At 41.6% G+C, this 21,190-nt stretch overlaps 3 protein-coding genes across 3 annotated transcripts; 1 reads left to right on the forward strand and 2 right to left on the reverse strand.

Annotated features, from left to right (window-relative positions):
* Positions 1-1,096: 1,096 nt before the first annotated feature.
* LOC310956702 (polyubiquitin-C) lies at positions 1,097-4,009 on the reverse strand. Its single transcript, XM_083927037.1, has 2 exons — positions 3,932-4,009; positions 1,097-3,306 (listed from the first exon to the last, which is right to left on the reverse strand). Exon 2 carries the CDS (start codon positions 3,296-3,298, stop codon positions 1,241-1,243), a length of 2,058 nt encoding a protein of 685 aa, XP_083783163.1. The 5' UTR covers positions 3,299-3,306; positions 3,932-4,009; the 3' UTR covers positions 1,097-1,240.
* A 285-nt stretch (positions 4,010-4,294) lies between these two features.
* Positions 4,295-7,945, forward strand: cenpv (centromere protein V). The gene is made up of 5 exons (XM_083926889.1): positions 4,295-4,364; positions 6,390-6,482; positions 6,709-6,778; positions 6,875-6,989; positions 7,279-7,945. Exons 2-5 carry the CDS (start codon positions 6,391-6,393, stop codon positions 7,431-7,433), a joined length of 432 nt encoding a protein of 143 aa, XP_083783015.1. The 5' UTR covers positions 4,295-4,364; position 6,390; the 3' UTR covers positions 7,434-7,945.
* Positions 7,946-7,974: 29 nt separating this feature from the next.
* On the reverse strand, positions 7,975-21,110 carry pigl (phosphatidylinositol glycan anchor biosynthesis, class L; the record flags this gene model as incomplete). Its single annotated transcript, XM_083926888.1, has 7 exons — positions 7,975-8,116; positions 8,385-8,518; positions 10,062-10,093; positions 11,123-11,190; positions 12,292-12,382; positions 19,577-19,676; positions 20,852-21,110. The coding sequence occupies 7 exons, from the start codon at positions 21,108-21,110 to the stop codon at positions 7,988-7,990; spliced, it is 813 nt and encodes a 270-aa protein (XP_083783014.1). The 3' UTR covers positions 7,975-7,987.
* Positions 21,111-21,190: the final 80 nt, after the last annotated feature.

The following is a 21,190-nucleotide window of genomic DNA, read 5'->3' on the forward strand; positions in this document are numbered from 1 at the left end:
GTGTTTGTACTGATATCTGATGTGAATATGCTGCATATTTTATACCTTAGTAATACAAAATGGTTCCCTCTTCCTCTCATGGAACACACAAGCTCACACTGTCAGATGTTCCAGGTGAGGACATAAGAAAACCCTGCAAAGTTAACCACATGTTCCTGTTTCCTTATGCTGAAAATAATGTTGGTCATAGTAAAGGAGTCTTTGTTCTATTCAGTTTGCATATGCCAAGTCCTGACTTTTAATCTCATCTCTTCCCTATGTCTATTTAAATCATACTTTCCCCCTGGTATGCCAGCACTTTTGTACTGACAATATATCTCACTTTTTTAAATTGATTTTAGTATTTTTCCTCCTAACCAGTTGGTTCTTGAATTCCATTTTTGGATCTATTGGTTAATACCTAATCTGGTTTATTTGCCTTTTTTACATGTCAACCTCTTGACAGTAGATGGCACCATATCCTCAGTAATAGAAATCCCTTCTACCGTATATGACTGAGGTTGGCCTCAAGCTCTACACAGACCCTCTGCAGGAGCATTACAGTTCATTTACTGAGTAGGAGCCTGATTATAGTTTTTATTTACCCACTATTAATCCATTTATATGGCAGATACTGTGCTTGACATGGACACTCCTTAATATGGGCATTAGGGAAATTGTAAGACTACTGGTTTGATTACCTTTCTACCCATTATGTATCTTACACCATACAACTAAGGCTTTGTTTATAAATGGAATTAATGACGGAATTGGATTGCAAGTCCATGCTATACAGTGTATGAGCAGGAAAATATTTTAGATGTTTTTTTTCAGCTTTTAGATTGGCTGATTAACCACAAACTTACAGTCAGCTTAGCATTAAAACTCATTGCATTTCCTTTCATAACAGCTTCGTTTTTACATTTTCCAGGTCATATGCTTTGTGTATAGAGCAAGAGTTATAGTGACAAATGCTACTAAGAATTACTGCATGTTTGAGTTTCATAAGAGAGATGCCTAAGGTTCAATTATGTATCTGACCTCCCTACTTCATTCAGAAGCATGTACCAGGGCCTTTATTACTGCAATGTCTGCACGTTGAATGAACACCAGGAAATTAAGTTTAATCCTTTATTAAGTGATGTGCAGCAAACTTTTGGTCATGTAACAGTTAACACATTTGACTTGTGTAACAACTTTAAAATACAGCATGTATAGCACATTTAATTGAGGGAAATAAGGTCAAGAACATGGAATCACTTTACTGCCCACCCCTCAGACGCAGGACAAGATGGAGGGTGGACTCCTTCTGGATATTGTAGTCGGAGAGGGTGCGGCCATCTTCCAGCTGCTTGCCAGCGAAGATCAGCCTCTGCTGGTCAGGGGGGATGCCCTCCTTGTCCTGGATCTTGGCCTTGACGTTCTCAATGGTGTCACTGGGCTCGACCTCCAGGGTGATGGTCTTACCAGTGAGGGTCTTGACGAAGATCTGCATGCCTCCCCTCAGACGCAGGACAAGATGGAGGGTGGACTCCTTCTGGATGTTGTAGTCGGAGAGGGTGCGGCCATCTTCCAGCTGCTTGCCAGCGAAGATCAGCCTCTGCTGGTCAGGGGGGATGCCCTCCTTGTCCTGGATCTTGGCCTTGACGTTCTCAATGGTGTCACTGGGCTCGACCTCCAGGGTGATGGTCTTACCAGTGAGGGTCTTGACGAAGATCTGCATGCCACCCCTCAGACGCAGGACAAGATGGAGGGTGGATTCTTTCTGGATGTTGTAGTCGGAGAGCGTGCGGCCATCTTCCAACTGCTTGCCAGCGAAGATCAGCCTCTGCTGGTCAGGGGGGATGCCCTCCTTGTCTTGGATCTTGGCCTTGACGTTCTCGATGGTGTCACTGGGCTCAACCTCGAGGGTGATGGTCTTACCAGTGAGGGTCTTGACGAAGATCTGCATGCCTCCCCTCAGACGCAGGACAAGATGGAGGGTGGACTCCTTCTGGATATTGTAGTCGGAGAGGGTGCGGCCATCTTCCAGCTGTTTGCCAGCGAAGATCAGCCTCTGCTGGTCAGGGGGGATGCCCTCCTTGTCCTGGATCTTGGCCTTCACATTCTCAATGGTGTCACTGGGCTCAACCTCCAGGGTGATGGTCTTACCAGTGAGGGTCTTGACAAAGATCTGCATGCCTCCCCTCAGACGCAGGACAAGATGGAGGGTGGACTCCTTCTGGATATTGTAGTCGGAGAGGGTGCGGCCATCTTCCAGCTGCTTGCCAGCGAAGATCAGCCTCTGCTGGTCAGGGGGGATGCCCTCCTTGTCCTGGATCTTGGCCTTGACGTTCTCAATGGTGTCACTGGGCTCAACCTCCAGGGTGATGGTCTTACCAGTGAGGGTCTTGACAAAGATCTGCATGCCTCCCCTCAGACGCAGGACAAGATGGAGGGTGGACTCCTTCTGGATATTGTAGTCGGAGAGGGTGCGGCCATCTTCCAGCTGCTTGCCAGCGAAGATCAGCCTCTGCTGGTCAGGGGGGATGCCCTCCTTGTCCTGGATCTTGGCCTTGACGTTCTCAATGGTGTCACTGGGCTCAACCTCAAGGGTGATGGTCTTACCAGTAAGGGTCTTGACAAAGATCTGCATGCCTCCCCTTAGACGCAGGACAAGATGGAGGGTGGATTCTTTCTGAATGTTGTAGTCGGAGAGGGTGCGGCCATCTTCCAGCTGCTTGCCAGCGAAGATCAGCCTCTGCTGGTCCGGGGGGATGCCCTCCTTATCCTGTATCTTAGCCTTCACATTCTCAATGGTGTCACTGGGCTCAACCTCGAGGGTGATGGTCTTACCAGTGAGGGTCTTGACAAAGATCTGCATGCCTCCCCTCAGGCGCAGGACAAGGTGGAGCGTGGATTCTTTCTGAATGTTGTAGTCTGAGAGGGTGCGGCCATCTTCCAGCTGCTTGCCAGCGAAGATCAGCCTCTGCTGGTCAGGGGGGATGCCCTCCTTGTCCTGGATCTTGGCCTTGACGTTCTCAATGGTGTCACTGGGCTCAACCTCCAGGGTGATGGTCTTTCCAGTGAGGGTCTTCACAAAGATCTGCATGCCTCCCCTCAGACGCAGGACAAGATGGAGGGTGGACTCCTTCTGGATGTTGTAGTCGGAGAGGGTGCGGCCATCTTCCAGCTGCTTGCCGGCAAAGATCAGCCTCTGCTGGTCAGGGGGGATGCCCTCCTTGTCCTGGATCTTGGCTTTCACATTCTCAATGGTGTCACTGGGCTCAACCTCAAGGGTGATGGTCTTACCAGTGAGTGTCTTCACAAAGATCTGCATGTTTGCCCCTGTGTAAAATTAAGATACAATAAGTAAGGATATAGAATAACATCTTAATTGGTAAAAACAGGTTACATAAAAATAAAGACTCAGTTATGTATGAATGAATATGAATGTCATCTGGATCCCTTTAATTACTCGTTGTACATTTTTAAATGTTAAATATAAGATGCCCGAGTCCAAATGAGTTATCTTTAAAGCTCAAATACTGAATAATTATAAATAAGACGATAGTGTGAAGCGCGTAACTACCGGCAGTTCAGCAGCCATTCCGGGTAGAGGCGCCATTTTGAGCTCATATTGACCTTCCTTTTGTTCAGCTGTCGCTATTCTCTAATGGCCGATAACGTTACTGGAAATGTTGAGTCATTGCTGTAGCTAACATCAGCTAACCGTGAAATCGACGGCGAAAGTCGTAAGCAATCTATATAATACTAAAAAAATAAAATAAAGTGTAACACCAGCTGAACAGCTTGAACGTACTTCATCGTCAATTCGTCTTCTACATTTTTTTGTAAGCGAAGCTGTGAAGCAAAGGCGCTGGTCACCGAAGCAATTAAAAACACCCACTGTGTAAATAGTTCGAAATATAATAATAGTATAACTTCAAACAAAGAGAAAAGGTGTACTTACTTTGAAAAACGTAGTTGATAGTCTGTACTGTGGTCGCGTTGTGCCTCTTCCTCTTGGCTTCCGCTGTAGAATACTGCAGTACAGACAAACCGTGTATTATATACCAGTCTGCATACGTCATCCGTTAATATCCATCCGCCCTTGAAAATAGTTCCCGCTGCTCAGAAGCGCACTATTTCAATAACCGTTATTCATTTAACGTTGTTATTTGTATTTATTTATCATATGTTTATTTATAAACGTACGCGTTTAGTCAAAATGGCATGCTTGAAGACGATATTTGACATATCCTACGCGGCGGAATAATATCTCAGTGCACTACGGCTCTGGCTGTAGAATTTGCTAGAACCACCGTAGCAACAGAAACCTTCCCCGAGCTTCTGATTGGACTGCACGGTTGTTTGTTTGACCGGCGATTGGTTGCTGTGTTACAGTAAGTAATGTGTTTGATAAGTGGTGGTTATGACTATGGGTTTATAACACAGGTCTATTTAATAACTGAAGACCTAAATAGATCAAGTTTTGTGTAATTCTAGACTATGATGGTATAGCCTTACAATGACTTTCCCCATGTGCACTATTTATATACACGAAAGAAGGACGTGTGCAGACAGAAACGTGACCGTTAACAGACGGTAACGTGATCGGTAAACATGTGCTACCAGCTGCTGGAGCAGCAGGGTGAAGCCTTTGAGGCAAAGAGAGACATACAGCTGCAAACTAACCTCATTTGCCCACCTCATTTCATTAAGTCGCAATCCTCATCCACACCAGGCTTCATACTACACACAGACCATTTAAATAAATAATACATTCATGAATTATAGCAATGCATTTATAGCCTGGTTTTCTGAATAACCATGACCTAATTACTGATCTAAGTGAGGTTTGATATCCAGAGTTAGCCTACTGTTTCTAATTTAGATAACATCAAGTGTTCTTCCAGAGTGAATGCAGTGGGGTGCTACTTTTCCTGCTTATCAGGGTGTGCATACTGTACAAAAAGGAGATTGTCAAGTCACCAGTCCCATGAGCAAATGTGTAAGGCAGAAATAAAGAAAACATTCACAAAAAGACCATGTACAGCGTTAACACAATTCTCACACGAAGCCTCCAAACATTATGTCTCCTGACTAGACACATGATATCTTTTCGCCTTGTAGGCATATTGTTATTTTAGTCTCTCAAGCTGACTCACTACATCAGTTCATAGGATGAATTTAATGTAAAGATCGTTGTATAGCTTCCTTGTTATAGTTTTAAGCAATGTATCCCAAAGAATAAAGGTAATGTATTATTCAGTTTATTGTTTAACAGGAAAGGGCTTGATCTTATTCTCTTGAGCATGAGACCAAATATTCCTGCTGTGATGCCAACGCCCAGGTGATACTGGAAAACAGTACAGAGTTTTTGTGTGATGTTTCTGGGAGTGAAGTCACCCAGCTCATACAACATCTTAAACATAAATAATTTCCCAGTCTGGGATCATTAAAGTAATTATTTTCTATTCTATCTGGGAATTAGGTTAGTGGTTTCCAAAGTTGGTTATGGGAACTAACACAGGGCCCTGACAAGATATTAAAAAGTTTTAAAATAACGTGGTGTTAATTTGACTCCCCACTTTTAGCTCCCACCATTATTTCAGGCTACTGTGGCGCTGTAAACTCAATTTAATCAAAGAGCAAATGCTCAGACGGGGGTCTGTAGCCCACTGGGATCCTATTCTTGGGTCATAGATATGATACAGCTGGGAGAGTCCTAATTTATGTATTTGGGTCACAGCATTCCCTTACCCCACCCCTCCTGCACCCTGTCATATGACACCTAACTCGTGATGTATTACGCCAGTGCTTTCCAGCACAGAGCTAGGCTCTGGCTGAACTAGTTTAACCTCTAAAGAATGTGTTTGTGCAAGTCTGCAGTACTTTGCCCTGCCCCTTGCTTGGAAAAATTATGGACTGCCTCAAAGTGTTCCCGGAAAAACAATCTTTAAGTAGGACATAGGCCAAGCTGAGCACTGTGGGAGCTGACACGATTATCACATGAAATAAAAGTGTTGATGGGTTGGAGGAATAAACTTGAAGGTATCTTTTCTTATAGATGCCCAACTTTAAACTGAATTGACGTGTTTAATGACCACATCACTTGCTGTGAATGGGTTAAAAGCAGAGAGGCTGTCAATGTAAACGTGACTTGTATCAGTGATGGACTTTGACCGGGGCCATTGTGTTTTCTTCAGCTGGGTCATTGGATGCGTTTTGGGTTGGGCGTTCAGTTCCACGTCAACAGGTTTCACAACTAACACATCACACCAGTTTCACCAGCACTTAAACTTAGATAGTTTTATCTTTATCTTGTTGACGTCAAAGTGACTACGGTAAGGCTTACCATCCCAGAATACACAATTATTAACATATAGTACATCCCTCATGATTATTATTTATTTTTGTACCCACAGAATGGATATTGTGAAACACACAGGCAGCTGCCACTGTGGGGCTGTCAGATTTGAGGTCCTGAGCTCCCCAGACCTCCATGTTTTCCAATGCAAGTACGATTATTAAATGAATGATATTGTGTTTAATGTTTGTATGACAAAGAAAACAGGGTTGTCCTAGAAATATATCATTTTAAATCTAAATTTAATTGGTAGTACATTTTTAGGTTTGGGTAAAACAAAACCAAAACTATCATGTAAAAAAAAAATTCAAACAAAGTTTTGTGGCATATACACTAAGTGGCCATCAATATATAATGATTTATGTGTGTTTCTCCAGCTGTAGTATTTGCACAAAGAAACAAAACCATCACTTCATTGTTCCAAAAGATCAATTCACACTTGTACAGGTAAACTCAAGAAAAACATTAGATAAAATTTAAATAATAATAGAAAAACAGATCTGAGCATTTCTAAGTGAATTCTTTTTTTCCCCTCCTTACCAGGGGTCAGATAATCTGACCACATACACGTTTAACACTCACGTTGCTAAACACACCTTCTGTAAAACCTGTGGTGTTCAAAGCTTCTACTCTCCACGCTCCAACCCTGATGGATATGGTAGGACCGCTGACACAAAACACTCTCAGTATTCTCATGTGTTGTAAACTTACATCCTGCTGTGTTTACTCCAAACTAACCGCCCACTCTACTCTTTAATGCCCCATATTTACAATATTTGTTGGAAAAAAAGAAATGTTTAGTTCATAATGAGAAATAAATGGTCTATGTTGGATAACAACTATAACAGGAAACCACCTTTTGCTTTGTTGAGCCCCTGAGACAGTTTGTTGTTTTGGTCATAAGCAAATCATTGAGTTGTCCTTTGTTGTGGTTGTTCTCTCCCCAGGTGTTGCTCCACACTGTCTGGATCCAGGGACTGTCCGCAGTGTCACAGTGGAGACGTTTTGTGGGGAGAAGTGGGAAGAAAGCATGCAAGCTCACAAGAGCATCAGAGACATGTCTAAGCCTGCAACAGACACACAGCTGAGGGAATCTGAATAACACCACTGCGATATAAGAATCAAGATTTTTTTTTTAATCAGCAGTATTACAAAAATACTGTACAGTATATTCAACAATCTTTGACATTATAAGCTGAAAAGAGCGTAGTGTTGTTTTATACAGTGTAATGACAATAAAGACATTTCTGGAGCAAAAAGTCATAAGAAGTTTATTCAAACTTATTCTCAGCTTTATTAAAGCAATTATTACCTTTCTGGCGCACAGCACTTAGTAAAAACTGTGAACCCTCGTCCCCCTGCCTGACCTCTGACTTTAGTGTGTCATACACTTATTAGGAGCATTTTAAGATTACAAAAGAAAAGTGTATACATGCCAGAAAGGTAAGAACTGCTTTAATGGAAAGTGCTTACAAAAAAAAATATCCTGGCTACTTTAGCCACTAAAGTACTGAAGAAATCTCTGCTTACAGTTAGCAAAACAGCTCATCAGATTTGTAAACAGCTACTCAATTCACTCTCACCACAGTAATCGTGTAGTTAGGCAGCGGGACACCTAAACAAGGGTAACAATCAGTGCATTTGGAAGAGCTAAACCTAATAGATCTTCAGGTTCTTTGGTCCTTGCGGGATCATCTGGAATGTATTGACGAACATGTACCTAGAGAAGGTTATGTAGAGGTAACGAAACCACAGGAGTTGAGTGCGGTGACAAAGCATGGCATCCTAAAGTGAAAAAAGGGGTTATTGAGGTACCATGAACCCTAACATCCCAATGAATTAATGTATATATTTCTTTATATAATATAAGCTGGATGAGACATACACGATTCAATCAACTCCTCACTTTGCTGTAGTTTCTGTAAAAAATATTATCTCTAATCCTGCTACTTCAGCACATATACTGTATATAGCCTTGTTCAAATGTGCTAAATGTGTGCCCCCTCTAACAGTAGACACGTCTTGGCAACAGACTGTCTATTTCGAGGCTTACTTTGGCTTGCCTGTAGCCCTGTGAGCCTATAATACAGTGGAGGCATGAGGGCAGCAGCCAGCTGAAGGGAAGCTCCAGGAAGGACAAGTACTTCCTGAGGAGGCCAACAGTCACCAGGGAGAGCAAACAGCAGTCTGCAGGGACAGACAGAGATCCAGTTAGCTCTTAATATGTTACACAGTTAACTAGGCCATTCTCATTCAAATGTTCTTAAGCAATGTCATGTCGGTAACATAATGCAATACAATCCTCCTATGTTATACTATTTTTTTCCCTGAGCTGCTTCTGTGTTGCAGTATGTTGGAATTAAGAATATGAGAACAACTAGTACTGCTGCATGGGAGTTAAAGTGGTTGTGTGAGATATTGTCAGGGAAAAAAAAAGTACAAATAATGTACAAAAAGCATGAGGTTGTGCGGCACAAGAGTCCTTAAGTTGTTGGTACTGAATGTTGTTTTGTTATAAAGCCGGGTGAGGAGGCTTATTGCAGTCACGTTGGGCCTAATTCTCTGCTGCCTCCCCTCGAGGCTGCAGTGAGACCAGTGGAACAGGTGATGCGTAAATACTTGGTAACAAATAACCAGTGGGCGTGATTAATGACAAAACTGCGGACTAAAGATGGGAAGGCAGACTGAAGTCCTAGAAAAAGAGTGTGTTTGCTGTGGCCCCCAGGACTGACATGATAATGTCTCCCTGCTGAGATCTCATATATGATTAACTTCTCTGGCCTGCTACGCTTGTTTCTTATCAAGCTGTCTGCTCAAACTTTAATGTGGGTGTGCTCCGAGGGCCTTAATGTTTGCCTAACTAGCAAAGCAATGACCTCCAGGCTTGTTGTAACATGTTTCCCTCTCTGTCCTACTTTTCCCTTCACATCCCCTGTGGGCATCATCATGAGATCTTTCAGTTCAGTCCATCTGGGCTGAAATGAAAAGACAATTAGGCATACATTTTGATCACGCCTAGACAGATGTAGAGACATCACAGTTTGAAACTATGAACATCTGGAATGAAAGTATGTGTATCATATGTAGTTTGAGGTGAAAAACAAGCTGTTTGTATTGCAACTGGTGTTTCTAGTATCTAACTGGCTTCATGCTGCCACCAGCAGACCAATATGTATACACACAAAACTCATGCAACCATGGGAACAGAAGAGGGCGCTGTTCATTAACAAAATACACAGTGTGACGGATTTTCTATGGTGCTTTACAGTATATGTGCGGACTGGAGAGGGGATGTTACACGTGAGGAGGCCATTTCTGTCTTGGCTGATTTTGAAGCAGTATCTTTTATTAAAGTGTCACTTGGAGCTTGAAGTTCCACTCAGAAATGTTTTCTTCTTGTTCCGACTGTTAGATAATATATGGAAAATGTACTTTTTTTCAGGAAAAAAACACATCAGACACACATTATTGTTCTAGGCAGACTATTTCTATACATCTGGAAGGGGACATTTAATAATTAATACAATTTCCTTTTCCAGGCTTGTATACTCATCATCATCATACTTCCCGTATCTAGTGAAAACTGTTTCTGGGATGAAGTTGTAAAAATAAAAAACAATGTAAAGAAAACACTCTTTAGCAGGGCTCGGGAGTTTTTACTTTTACTGACGACTTTTCTTGATTGACCAGTTCATCCAACCCATGAAAGTTTTCTTTGTGTCACACCTACCATTGGGTACTTGTCCAGTGGAAGCCAGATGGCTGTAAGAGGAGAAAAGAACAATGTTAGTAACACACTGAAACATCAAGGATACCAAATTATTGTCAAATACTAACATGGTTTGTGTTGATAACCTCTACAAAAAAATGGCCACGGTGAGATGTTTCTGATGTAACAGAGATCAGAGTTTTGGTTACGCTGATTACAACACATACTTGTAAGAAGTCAATAACTGTAAGTCCACAGGAAAGGCCATGCAGTAAGCACCCATGCTACTGCTAAATATCTACTGTCATGTTGTGAGTACTGGAGTTTTTTTTTTTTTTTTCCAGTGTAGCAAAAACATAATTCTCCATTTCACGTTCCTCTGTCACTACAGTAAGTCGCCTTCAAGTCTTGGTACGAGCACAGTCCAAAAACCACAACCCAACAGCACACCACTGAGACTCTGTGAAACTAGTGCTCAGCCCCTCTGGGTTCCAGTCTAATGGGAATCATGAGATGGGATTTGGAGAGCTCACATCTTATCAACAGATGAGTCCCACAGATTGACAGAGGTCCGTGAGGAAAAAGACTGTGACTAACACGGCAGACAATCAAGGCATCAGTGCAAAATGGGGACAGGAATGTAGACTTCATAGTGCAAAACACATTTTTTTAAACCAAGTGTCTGATGCAACTTGCTCGGTTGGCCTCTCCAAACCAGAGCTGCCCTCCTACCTCACCACTTCAGGGACAGGATTTACTGCTGCTCTCTGGGAGCAAAGCCGAGTGCCTCTGAGGACTCTGTTTGGATGACCTCTCAGCTATGTAACAGGCCGATTCTAAAAAACACGGTGTGTGTGTGTGTGTGTGTGTGTGTCTTTGTGGGGAAACATTTGGAAAGATGGTTGTTGATGTGAGTCTAAATGTTCTGCATTTTCCTGGACAATGTTTTATGGTTGTGGAGTGGGCTGGTTTCTGTGTGTGTAAACCACATAATATCCCTGAGGATAGCATCTTTAAATTAAAGGATTTAAAAAAAATAAATCTGTTTTTGTGATGGCAAAGCCTTAAAGTTCAGTCAGTACCTGACAGCTTTATGGATGGCTACGTGATTGGCGTGGCCGCTCACTCCGCTTCCATCGAAGGTCAGCACCTGAAATAACAAAATATCTCATTGTGTGGGTGAAAAGCCAGAATCTGGGTATGTGAAAGTGGATTTAAATAATCAGAGGCAGAAGATTTTTCTTGGGTTAGTTGAGGGGGTTCAGTGTCTGACTGTGGAGCAGCTTGGCAGCTGACAACTGATATTTAAAAGCCTTTTTCTGTGTGCATGCTTGCACACCAGAAGAAGCAAGTGAAAAAAGAAATCAGGTCAAAGGGAAAGAAAAAGTGCTTGACTTGGCATTTGCTATGCTCAGGCATATTGTACCATGACTATGTCTTTGCAATCAAACAGAAGTTGAAGCTCCCCACCACATCTAAGTAACTAGTGAATCTTCTCTTCATTCTTGCTGGCTTGTGAATGGAAAAGAAAAGGGAATGAAGTGGTGTCAGACCTAGGGAACAAGTTATTCAGTTTAAGAGCATGAACAGTAACAGCATTTTTACATTTAGATGTTTATCTAATTTTTGCTGCATTTATTGGAGAGAGAACACGATTCTATAGCCTGCTTTTTGGTCCAGAGGCATTTTTCGCTGCAGAGCCCGACAGGATGGGAGGAGCCGGTGTGTTTATTTGTCGTCTTTGATAACAAAAAGAGATCAGTGACTACAGCACAGAAGAACCCAGCTGTGTGTAATCATTTTTCCCGAAAGAAGTGTGTTTAGTTTTTCCAAAGCTGCTGTACTTACTGTTTGTCAAAGCGTTTGACTATTTTTGCCGTCGAGATAGACCAGATGAAACTGCTTTGATTCTCAATTAACCACATTCCCATTTGCTAATAGTGCTGAACTTCACTGGGGCAGATGACAATCTCTAGCTGAGCACAGACATTAAATACAAACTTTCTACTGCAGCAGAGGCCATTTCCCCTCACTTTTAGGGAGGTTCAAAATACAGTCCGAAAGACGCTGGCTGACTGGATTATCACGCAGACCACAGTGAAACAGGGATAATGAGCCAGAGAGCTGCTGCGCCAAAACATATGCTCAAAACAAGACGAAAAAATCTATTTTGTACACAGAATGGCAGGGGAATTGTGTGTTAACATCAAACAGGAAATGACACAAAAACGACTGAAAGGCATGACCGTACCATGTTGAAGGAGTGAGCTCTCATGTGCTTCACGATCAAAGAAGAGACCAGTGAGATGCTCCATTCTGCTTTGGGATCGTCTGGAAGTTTTCTGGAGGGCAAAAAAGGGGACTCTGGTTATTTAATTACAGTTAAGTTACAGTAATATTACAACAGCGTTTTAGTGAGAAACAGGAGTGCGTTTGTCTGTGATGTAACCTCACTGTGACTAAAAGTCATTTCTACACAACATGCTGGGTGTTTCTTAGGCTGAGCAGTACTATTCCTTTCCGAGCAACAGATTTCTACAGTGCAGATTCAACCCAGCATTGGAAAAAGCGCCGTTATGGAATGCAAACACAGGGGAGTGCTGGGAAGCCGGGGGGTTAAGGGTCAGGCGGCCTGTAGCATCGTGTTCATCTGAAACTACAGCCTGGAGAGAACACAGAGCACATCAGAAACATCACACATGGTCAGCTCAAGCTCTTGGCCTACTAAACATGCAAAGATTCCCCTTTTGGCACGAGTAAAATCATTTTCTTCTCAGTTTAGAAAATAAAACACGTTTCTTTCTATGGTTGTTCAACATCCCCCTTGAACTCAAGAGAAACCAGCCACAAAAATGCTTGAAAACCTACTCAAACATGCTCAGATATGAGTTTGGCCAACGCAGTTCATATAAAAAACAAAGTCCTGAGGGTTGCATGAGAAGTGGAGTTTGTTCACCAGTTATGATTTCTCTGATTAATTATCAAAAACACAACTAACAAGGGAAACTGACATGACTGCACAACAGTTTGAAATACTAAAATAATAAATTGGTTTAATGAAATAAGCAGAAAGATCAATGACGTGATGTGTTGTTCACTTGGCGTATCACATAGGTAGCGTGACAGTGCATGCATGTGTGTATATAAGTGCATACATAAAGTGGGGGTTAGGTGCAGGGGTGAGACAACTGTTGCTCCCCTCCCCTTTGTTGCAAACAATGAGTCAGGACAGTTAAGCTGGTTGAGGGAAGTGATGGATTAGGCCACAAATCTATTGGCTGCCAGTGATGTAAGGGTCAGGCTTTGGTGTGAGGGGTGATGGGGGTGGGGGTCACAGGGAGGAAGGGTGGAGGGTTGGGGGTTCAGAGATAGTTTAAAACGGTCTGTCATCGCGTGAATGCACTGCTGTCACGCTTTGATGCCAGTAGCATATCATAAGGACTGTGTGTGTGGGTTTTTTTGGACTACAATTGCACAGTGAATTTTTTTATTTTTTTGAAATTCGGTTAATATCTTTTTTTAGTTTGTGAAAGTAAAATATACAGCCATATAGCTTAAAACATCAGAATAAGCCAATTAACTAGCAAAAAAAGGGAAAAGGGAACAGTTACAATAAAAAAGAGACTGCGTCATTATTGGGACCTGGTGAGCAAACATGGCTGTGTGTGTTTACATCGAAGGCAGCTAAGCCCTGGGTTTGTCTTTAAGGGTCATAAATGCAGCAAAGAAAATATTCCTGTTTCAAATTATACTGTTCTGTCCTGCCCAGCAAAGAGAAGGACAACTGTTAAACGCTGAGTTGACTTCCATTGTTGAACAAGCAGTCTGTCTCAGTGAAATGAATCTTGTCTAAACCAATGTTAAATGATACCTAAATGAATAAAACACAGGCCTAGTGTTCTAATTTCTGTCTGCTTTAGACCGAAGGCTGATGCAAATAAGAAGAGAATATTGTGGGAGTTTGAAAAAAGGGTGTGGATGTTCAAACCATCGTGAGTTCGCAGCAACACTCTAGTACTATTTGTTTTTTAACGTTGCACTTTTTTCTCTCACCGTTATATTCAGTCATTTATTATTTTAGACTTTTTTTCTTGCACTGAGCCTGCATTGAGGGGGAGAAAAAAAAGAAAGAAAAATGAACAAAAGATACAAGATACCTGACCTTTCTCGAGCAGGATGCGGGCTGAGTGTCAGTTTCGCCATGGCAACGGTGCAAAATGTCCTAAAGTAACCTCCCCAGCTCCCCTTGTTTAGCTTTGCATGTGGATGTCTAATTGCTTGCAGGCATCTGTATGCAGTTGTTGAATTTTAGCCCAGTGAGGGGATTCAGTGTGTGTGTGTGTGTGTGTGTGTGTGTGTGTGTGTGTGTGTGTGTGTGTGTGTGTGTGTGTGTGTGCGCGTGTGTGTGTGTGTGTAGGTGTGTGTGTGTTAGAGAGGGCTTGTCTAGTCTGGTCACATGGACCACAGGCCTGTGAAACTACCAGACATCTGTCCACACAGTTAGATTATACGTCCTGCTGGGTGAGGCTGAGATGCCACTACATAGTAGGCCCACAATATCACACTGTAATAAGGCAGTTACAACTATTAACATCAATAGACATGCGTGTTTTCATGATTTTGAGACTATTGTTTTTGCAGTTTATTGAAAACATTTACTCAAGTTGAGGAAATGATTGTTCAAGACAATAACCAGGAAAAAATGCTCTTAGTTAAAGCTGCTTGATTATGGCAAAAATCCTAATGATAAAATTGAGATCACGATAATTTAAAATGATTACACATTGACTTTGGATACATCATGCATTTATTGAACTTTCAAAAAGAAGTGCCTTATTAATGGTGAATATTTTCTTCCACTTTAAATATAGTTCAACTAGAAAACAAAACAAAAAGTAAAAAAATAGATAAATAAATACAAAAATATATATGTATGCATATATACATTTAAATAATATAAAAATACATACAAGTAAATCAGATCAGCTGTATGGTTAGAGTATGCCCACAACCTATTGAAAAATACTTTTGACCAAAATAAATTAGATCAAATTTGTTCTAGTGTGCACCCACATCCTACTGAAAACTACAAAATATAGTGAACATTTTGGTTAACTATATTCAGCGTATATTCAACAAAACAAGAGCATCATTGTGAATCGGAATGCGGCTCAATTGTCTTGTTTTCAAAAAAAAAAAAAAAAAAATCGACCAATCGTCCAGCCCTAGTCTTGTTTTGAAAGTAAGTTGTGCTGGGAAAGAGCTTTCTAATGTAACTAAATTACACTTTGTTGCTGGCTGCAGCATAGTAAATGGGAAAAGCAACTTTTTGACTCTGCAGACGCCAGTGTGTTCCTGTGACCAATGTATCCAGGATAAAAGAACAACCAGAGCTCAGTGGCAAGGCTGGAACATCTCACCACTATTCACCACGCCTTGCCATGTGCTTAGAAATTAGCGTGGGCTATTTTTACCACTGATCAATGTATAATTAAACCTTGAGTGGGGATAAGGTGTTACTGCAGTGAATACAGCTCCCCTCTCCAGAAACTAGTGATGAGCTCTATGCTTACATCCATACTGAAGAAGGGAAACGGTTGGATTTGTGCAGTGAGCAGCTATAACTGAGTCCAGGGAGTAGACAGAGGTCAAGCTAGAGCAAGTGGAGGGGCAGCAGAGCGTGCTCAGATCGAGCTTGATCACAAAGGCTCCAACATGCACTGGGGCCCCAGATACTGTCAACACAGCTGTCCTATTCAGTGAGCATTAAAAGGGAAAATCCTATTTTAAAACAGAATTCACGTGTTATTCCTGTTATTCCATAGGCTACAGTTGAAAAAAAGACAGGATTTTAAATGCCATGACAAGACCAAATGACTCATTAAGATTGATTTTTTTTTAAACTGTAACAACAAAGAGAACTAAAGTCCAACTTAACAGACAGTGACATGTGTCAAGACCGACTTTCCAAGGTATGGCACACTTCCTGGTAATAGCCAGCTTGGCACAAACTCAAGGCAAATATGTTGAGCCCATAAACTGAGGATGTGCTCTGGGTTTTGTCCTTTGATAGCATCACATGAAAACCTCTGGTCTTATGCCAAGGTGCTCAGTTTCATAGCTAAGGTGCTTGTTTTAGGCTTGATATTATCTTTCATGCTAAACACTAGAGATCAGTACTGTCTGCAGCTAGGATACTGTATATGAACTACACTCCCTTTGAGTCGTCATCTTTTAACTCTTATCAAATTGATAAGATGCATAGGGCTTTTGTTTCAAATTCAAATGTTCTAGTTAATATTCTATTTGAGATGTAAACACAATCAAAAGACTGTAAAGTTCCGATACCAGTATTGGCAATGCCTCCGATACTGCCTAAAATGCTGGTTCCGGTATCGGTGACGGACATGTGCCACAGTTAATACGCAGAAAATACTATACAATGTGTCGTTATCAATTTACCAATTTTGTAACTGAAATGTGATCAAATCGGGTCCCAGTTTCAACCCCTGTCTTGTGAGGTAAATGTATAATATATAAGATATAAACATGTACTTTTTTGTACACAATAAAATGACCAGTAAGAAAAAGGGGGAGAGGTCAAGTCAAGGATGTGCATCTGCACATATTTGGGCAGAAAAGGTTAAGACCAAAGCCAAAGTGTGGCTAGCCATGTACAGACACACAAAGAGAAAAACAGTTCGAAATGACCTACATTAGCAGCGCTCAGAGCATCGCCAGAATGTATCCCACAGTCCTTGGCAGTTGACTTCAGTAGACAGTGGACAAGAGGAGGAGGAGGAGGAGGAGGAGGAGGAGGAGGAGGAGGAGGAGGAGGAGGGGATAAACAGAGGGCAAGAGCAGAGAGAGAGAGAGAGAGAGAAAAAGAGAGAGAGAGAGCTTGGTTGTGAGTGAGTTGGGCTCTAAAAGTGCTGATTAGATGTGTGTTTTGGGCAAACAACAGAATACACAGAAAGGGAAAATGGGCTACACTCCAGTTCAGCAGAAGTGCAGACAGCACTAAGATCAAAGTTCAGCCATATTCTGTGTGCACAAGATGATAAAACTGTGAAGTCACACACACACACACACACACACACACACACACACACACACACACACACACACACACACACACACACACACACACACACACACACACACACACACACACACACACACACACACACACACACACACACACACACACACACACACACACACACACACACACACACACACACAGTGTTCTCTAGGGCAGACAACCTGGGCAGGCTGCCAGCTTATTACTGTGAGTTCCAGGTTAGTGCCAGAGTGCATACAGCTCTCCTGGTGAGCCAACATGTAGAGACTCAAATGCTGGCAGCCCTCAGTTTCTTAGAAACTCAAAACATTTTCAAGGGAAGCTGCAGGGTTGGGGGACAAAATCCCCCTTTTCAACATCACCTTAAACCACGTCTTTTCCGTGACTTGACCTTGCCAATAGCCAGAGCGGGGAGACTGAAAGTCTTACAGCTGCATCAACAGCAAAACATATACAGAAAGAAAAGAAGAGTGAGTTCCCAGTAGATTTTGCCAACAGTACTGTCCAAAGTTGTGGCTCCCAGTTCTGCCCCCTGCTTCGAGTGTGAAATGACAATGGTTATAAAAGAAGTCTGTTTTAACTTGGAGGCATTTACAGACACGCTGAAAGAATTACAGCTGTTCCTATACATCAATTATTCCTTTTCAATTGCTGTCAAAAATCCTTTTCATGCATTTTGACTAATAGTACTCCAAAGCTAGCCTGGAAACCAGACAAATATGCCGAGCTCATTTCATATGTCTGGCTCCTCTACCATTCAGACGGATTTCCAGCAACTTGAGATCTGACAGGATCGAACCGCCTATCTCTCAAATGTTGGACGACCCACTCTCCCACTGAGCCACAGTCGCCCTGTGGCGACTCACATCAAACTGTCAAACTAGGCAGTGTCAATCAAATATGAAGCAATATTATGTGACTGTACTGCCTATTTCTTGCCTAAAATGTTTTCTGAAACACATTTTAGTGTACTGAATTGAGAAAGTTTGTGACCTAGCCACCATTTTTTCCCTAGTCAAAAAAAGGCCAAGCACCGTTTCAACTTGCATATGTCACTCAGCACTCAATGTTTCATTGCTCTGACTGGTTTTAGGTATATCCAATTATATGCAAGGCTAATCTAAAAGCTTCTTTCACACATAGATGAAATGACTGGATTAACTATTCAGGCATTGCTAGTGATTTTCACTGTTCACACATGCAGCCACTTCGAGAAACATTTTTGCCCTTTGAATTTTCACACTTGCCATGGCAATGCAAGAATCGATGGGGGAAGGGACAGTCCAACGGTGCTTATCCCTGCAAGGTTCCTGCTTGCATTCACAACACAGCCATACCAGCAATCTCCCTGGAATGTTACTAGGTCCTGAGGCGGCAAAAAGGTAATACAGATTTCCCTGCACATCGATCCCTGCTCCCATTCACACACGACTCCATGCAAGGAATGTCCCTGCACATTTCAGCTTAAATTGAATAAGACTCAGTGTTAACTTAGCCAAAGAGCGTGGTGACGTTTGTCAGGTCGAGGTTCATGAGACGACAGAGAAAGGCAGCCAAGCACACAGCATCTGAGCTGTACAGACCAGCGCAGCAAAAACAAACGCTCGTCTTCTATTTTATTAAAGTAATTCACATATAGCATTGTTATGCATTTTACTCTGCTGACGTGTGCCCCAGTAAAAATGGATCTGGACCTTTGAGAAAGATCCACTTAGAAAACCATTGGGGAACCACAAACACATAGCGGCAGCTTGTTAGTAACAGATTGGGGAAAATGTATTGTATTTTGTGTGCCATGGATTTTTTTTCTTTTTTAGCCACAGTACTGACAGAGGTATAGAGTACATAGTGTGTTTATTGACAACTAAACTAGTTAGTCAAGTAAATTTAGTTAGTCAACTAATAAACATAGTTTCAATTTGCTTAATTATAATTGAATAACTTGCTTTACTATACTTTAGTAAAATATATAAACTGTAGATAGATAGATGGCCATAGATAAGCATCATTTTGGAATTCAGAAGCTTTTTGGGGGCCTAGTGTCCCACAGTGAAGCCCTATCACTGCCTCTGAGGCCTACTCTTTATTTCCCCTGTGACACAGACGTGGTAATACATCAGGTCAGGCTGGGCCTTGTTTCCGTTGACACTGGGTGGTTAGGAGGGATGGCTTCCAACAGGCAGACATGCAGAGACTTGACTCCTGAACTGAGGGCAGCATAAGTATATTTTTTCAAATGATGTTTCAAGCTAACAATTAGCCTCAGCTTTAAATCCCATTGAGAGTCAGGACATGGACATGTACAGTACAAACATGTTGAACACACAAATCTGAATATTGAACTGCACAAATTGTTGAACGCCAACACAAACTCAGTGTTTTCAACATTGAAGGCACACAACTGAAATGCTGTAACTTGTATGTGGTGTGTTTGGTGCAGACGGCTGCTTACTTATGGTCCACTATGGTGATTCTGGAGTCTGGTATCCCCAGCACGGCACAGCTGTTGAGAAGTTCTTGTTTACGCTGAGCTCCTTGTTTGTAGTAGTTTCCTGTACAATATTTGGAGGACAAATCAGGTTACAGATATACCGCAATGAAAGGAAAATCGATATGTAAGCAATCAAACATTTTCAATGATTTTGAAATAGAAATTGAATAAAATAGAAAAAGAGAAAATATAAATCCCATCTTGATGTTTGGCTCTAAATGAAACACAGTGCTCCAAAGATGTGTTTAATTAATGTTTAATAGTTTTAACCGGCACTACAATGCGTTTAGTTTTTAAAGATTACATTTTCACTTCAATGCTTCTATGGAGCTCATAATTTAACATGCAACTACTGTAGATGCCTTCAGTTCATCCAAGAAATGCTTGTTTATTTAATTTTCAAGGTGATGACCCCTGTTCCTGGAAAAATTGGTTGCTGTTGAAAACTGTAACTCAATGTGATTCTCGAATGTTTGTGCAGCCTTTACCTTATTTCTTTGATTTTCACATTTTACCTAAAATTCAACCACTTTTGGTCTAATGAAGTCTCCCCAAACTCCAGTGGAACAAACTGCTTTTCTTAACTTTAACAGTAGCTAGGTTGTGAATAAATGATTAATCACATGTTACAACTAACTGAATCCTGATTGTTTGAAAGGTGGACAAAACATGGTATAATTGTTGTTTTCATCTCTGTATATTTTCAGTATTCATATGATATGATAGGAAAGATATTTTTACATTTAAGGAAAAATTACAAAGTGCTTATGCTCAATCAAAACTAGGTAAATAGATAGATCTTTATTGTCATTGTTTTTTCAGGACATTGGAACACAGTTTAGCAGCTTACAAGTACTGGCAAAATAAATAGCAAAATATAAAAAATAAAATATCGAAATCAAGATAAATATATACACGTATAAACGATGAGGTAGTACAAAAAAGGTGCAAAAGTAGGTGGGGGTGTTTTAGCACTTTGAGTTCTTGGGGTGTGGGTTTCTTGGTCTTCGGTCTCGACAGGTGATGGATGAAGGGGAGGAGGGTCTGTGCATTTTACGGCCTGTGTGAAGAAGCTGTTTCTCACTTACATTAAGGCAAGATATTACATTTGGCCACAGCCCCTCATCTGTTATTGCCAGATATTAAGTCAGACACAAAAAACAAGAATTATGCATCTGTATCCTTACAGTGATTCATTAACGTTGTGGTGCAAACAACAGTGTGCTTCCAGCCTACCTTCAGATAAACACAGCAAATGAACGCTGGCATCTGATTCAACGAGCCGTATGATCGTCGGCGCGAAGAACATGCATTCATCATCCGGATGCGCAGTTACAAGCAGAGCCCTGACGCCGGCGCCGCCTGGTTCTCTGCTGGTTAAAACCTTCACTACATGTTTTAACGACGTCCCTAATGTTCGTCTGTGTCGACAGTAAATGCATCTTATCCAAATCAGATAGAATAAAACTATGCAGACAACCAGGCAAACACTCATTATTTTTGACCGTTACCGTAAACAATCCGTGTACAGACAAATGTCGAACAAGCAAATGGTTCCACGTGTAAAAAAACCCA

This window comes from Echiichthys vipera (assembly GCF_963691815.1).
Source record: "Echiichthys vipera genome assembly, chromosome: 14".
NCBI lineage: Eukaryota > Metazoa > Chordata > Actinopteri > Perciformes > Trachinidae > Echiichthys > Echiichthys vipera.

What these genes read in the sequence shown, in the direction of transcription:
- LOC310956702 (XM_083927037.1), bottom strand. Translation starts at nt 3,298, where the DNA reads ATGCAGATCTTTGTGAAGACACTCACTGGTAAGACCATCACCCTTGAG.
- cenpv (XM_083926889.1), top strand. Translation starts at nt 6,391, where the DNA reads ATGGATATTGTGAAACACACAGGCAGCTGCCACTGTGGGGCTGTCAGA. An exon ending in CTCCATGTTTTCCAATGCAA is followed by an intron (nt 6,483 to 6,708) that starts GTACGATTATTA and finishes GTGTTTCTCCAG; the next exon opens with CTGTAGTATTTGCACAAAGA. An exon ending in ATCAATTCACACTTGTACAG is followed by an intron (nt 6,779 to 6,874) that starts GTAAACTCAAGA and finishes CCTCCTTACCAG; the next exon opens with GGGTCAGATAATCTGACCAC.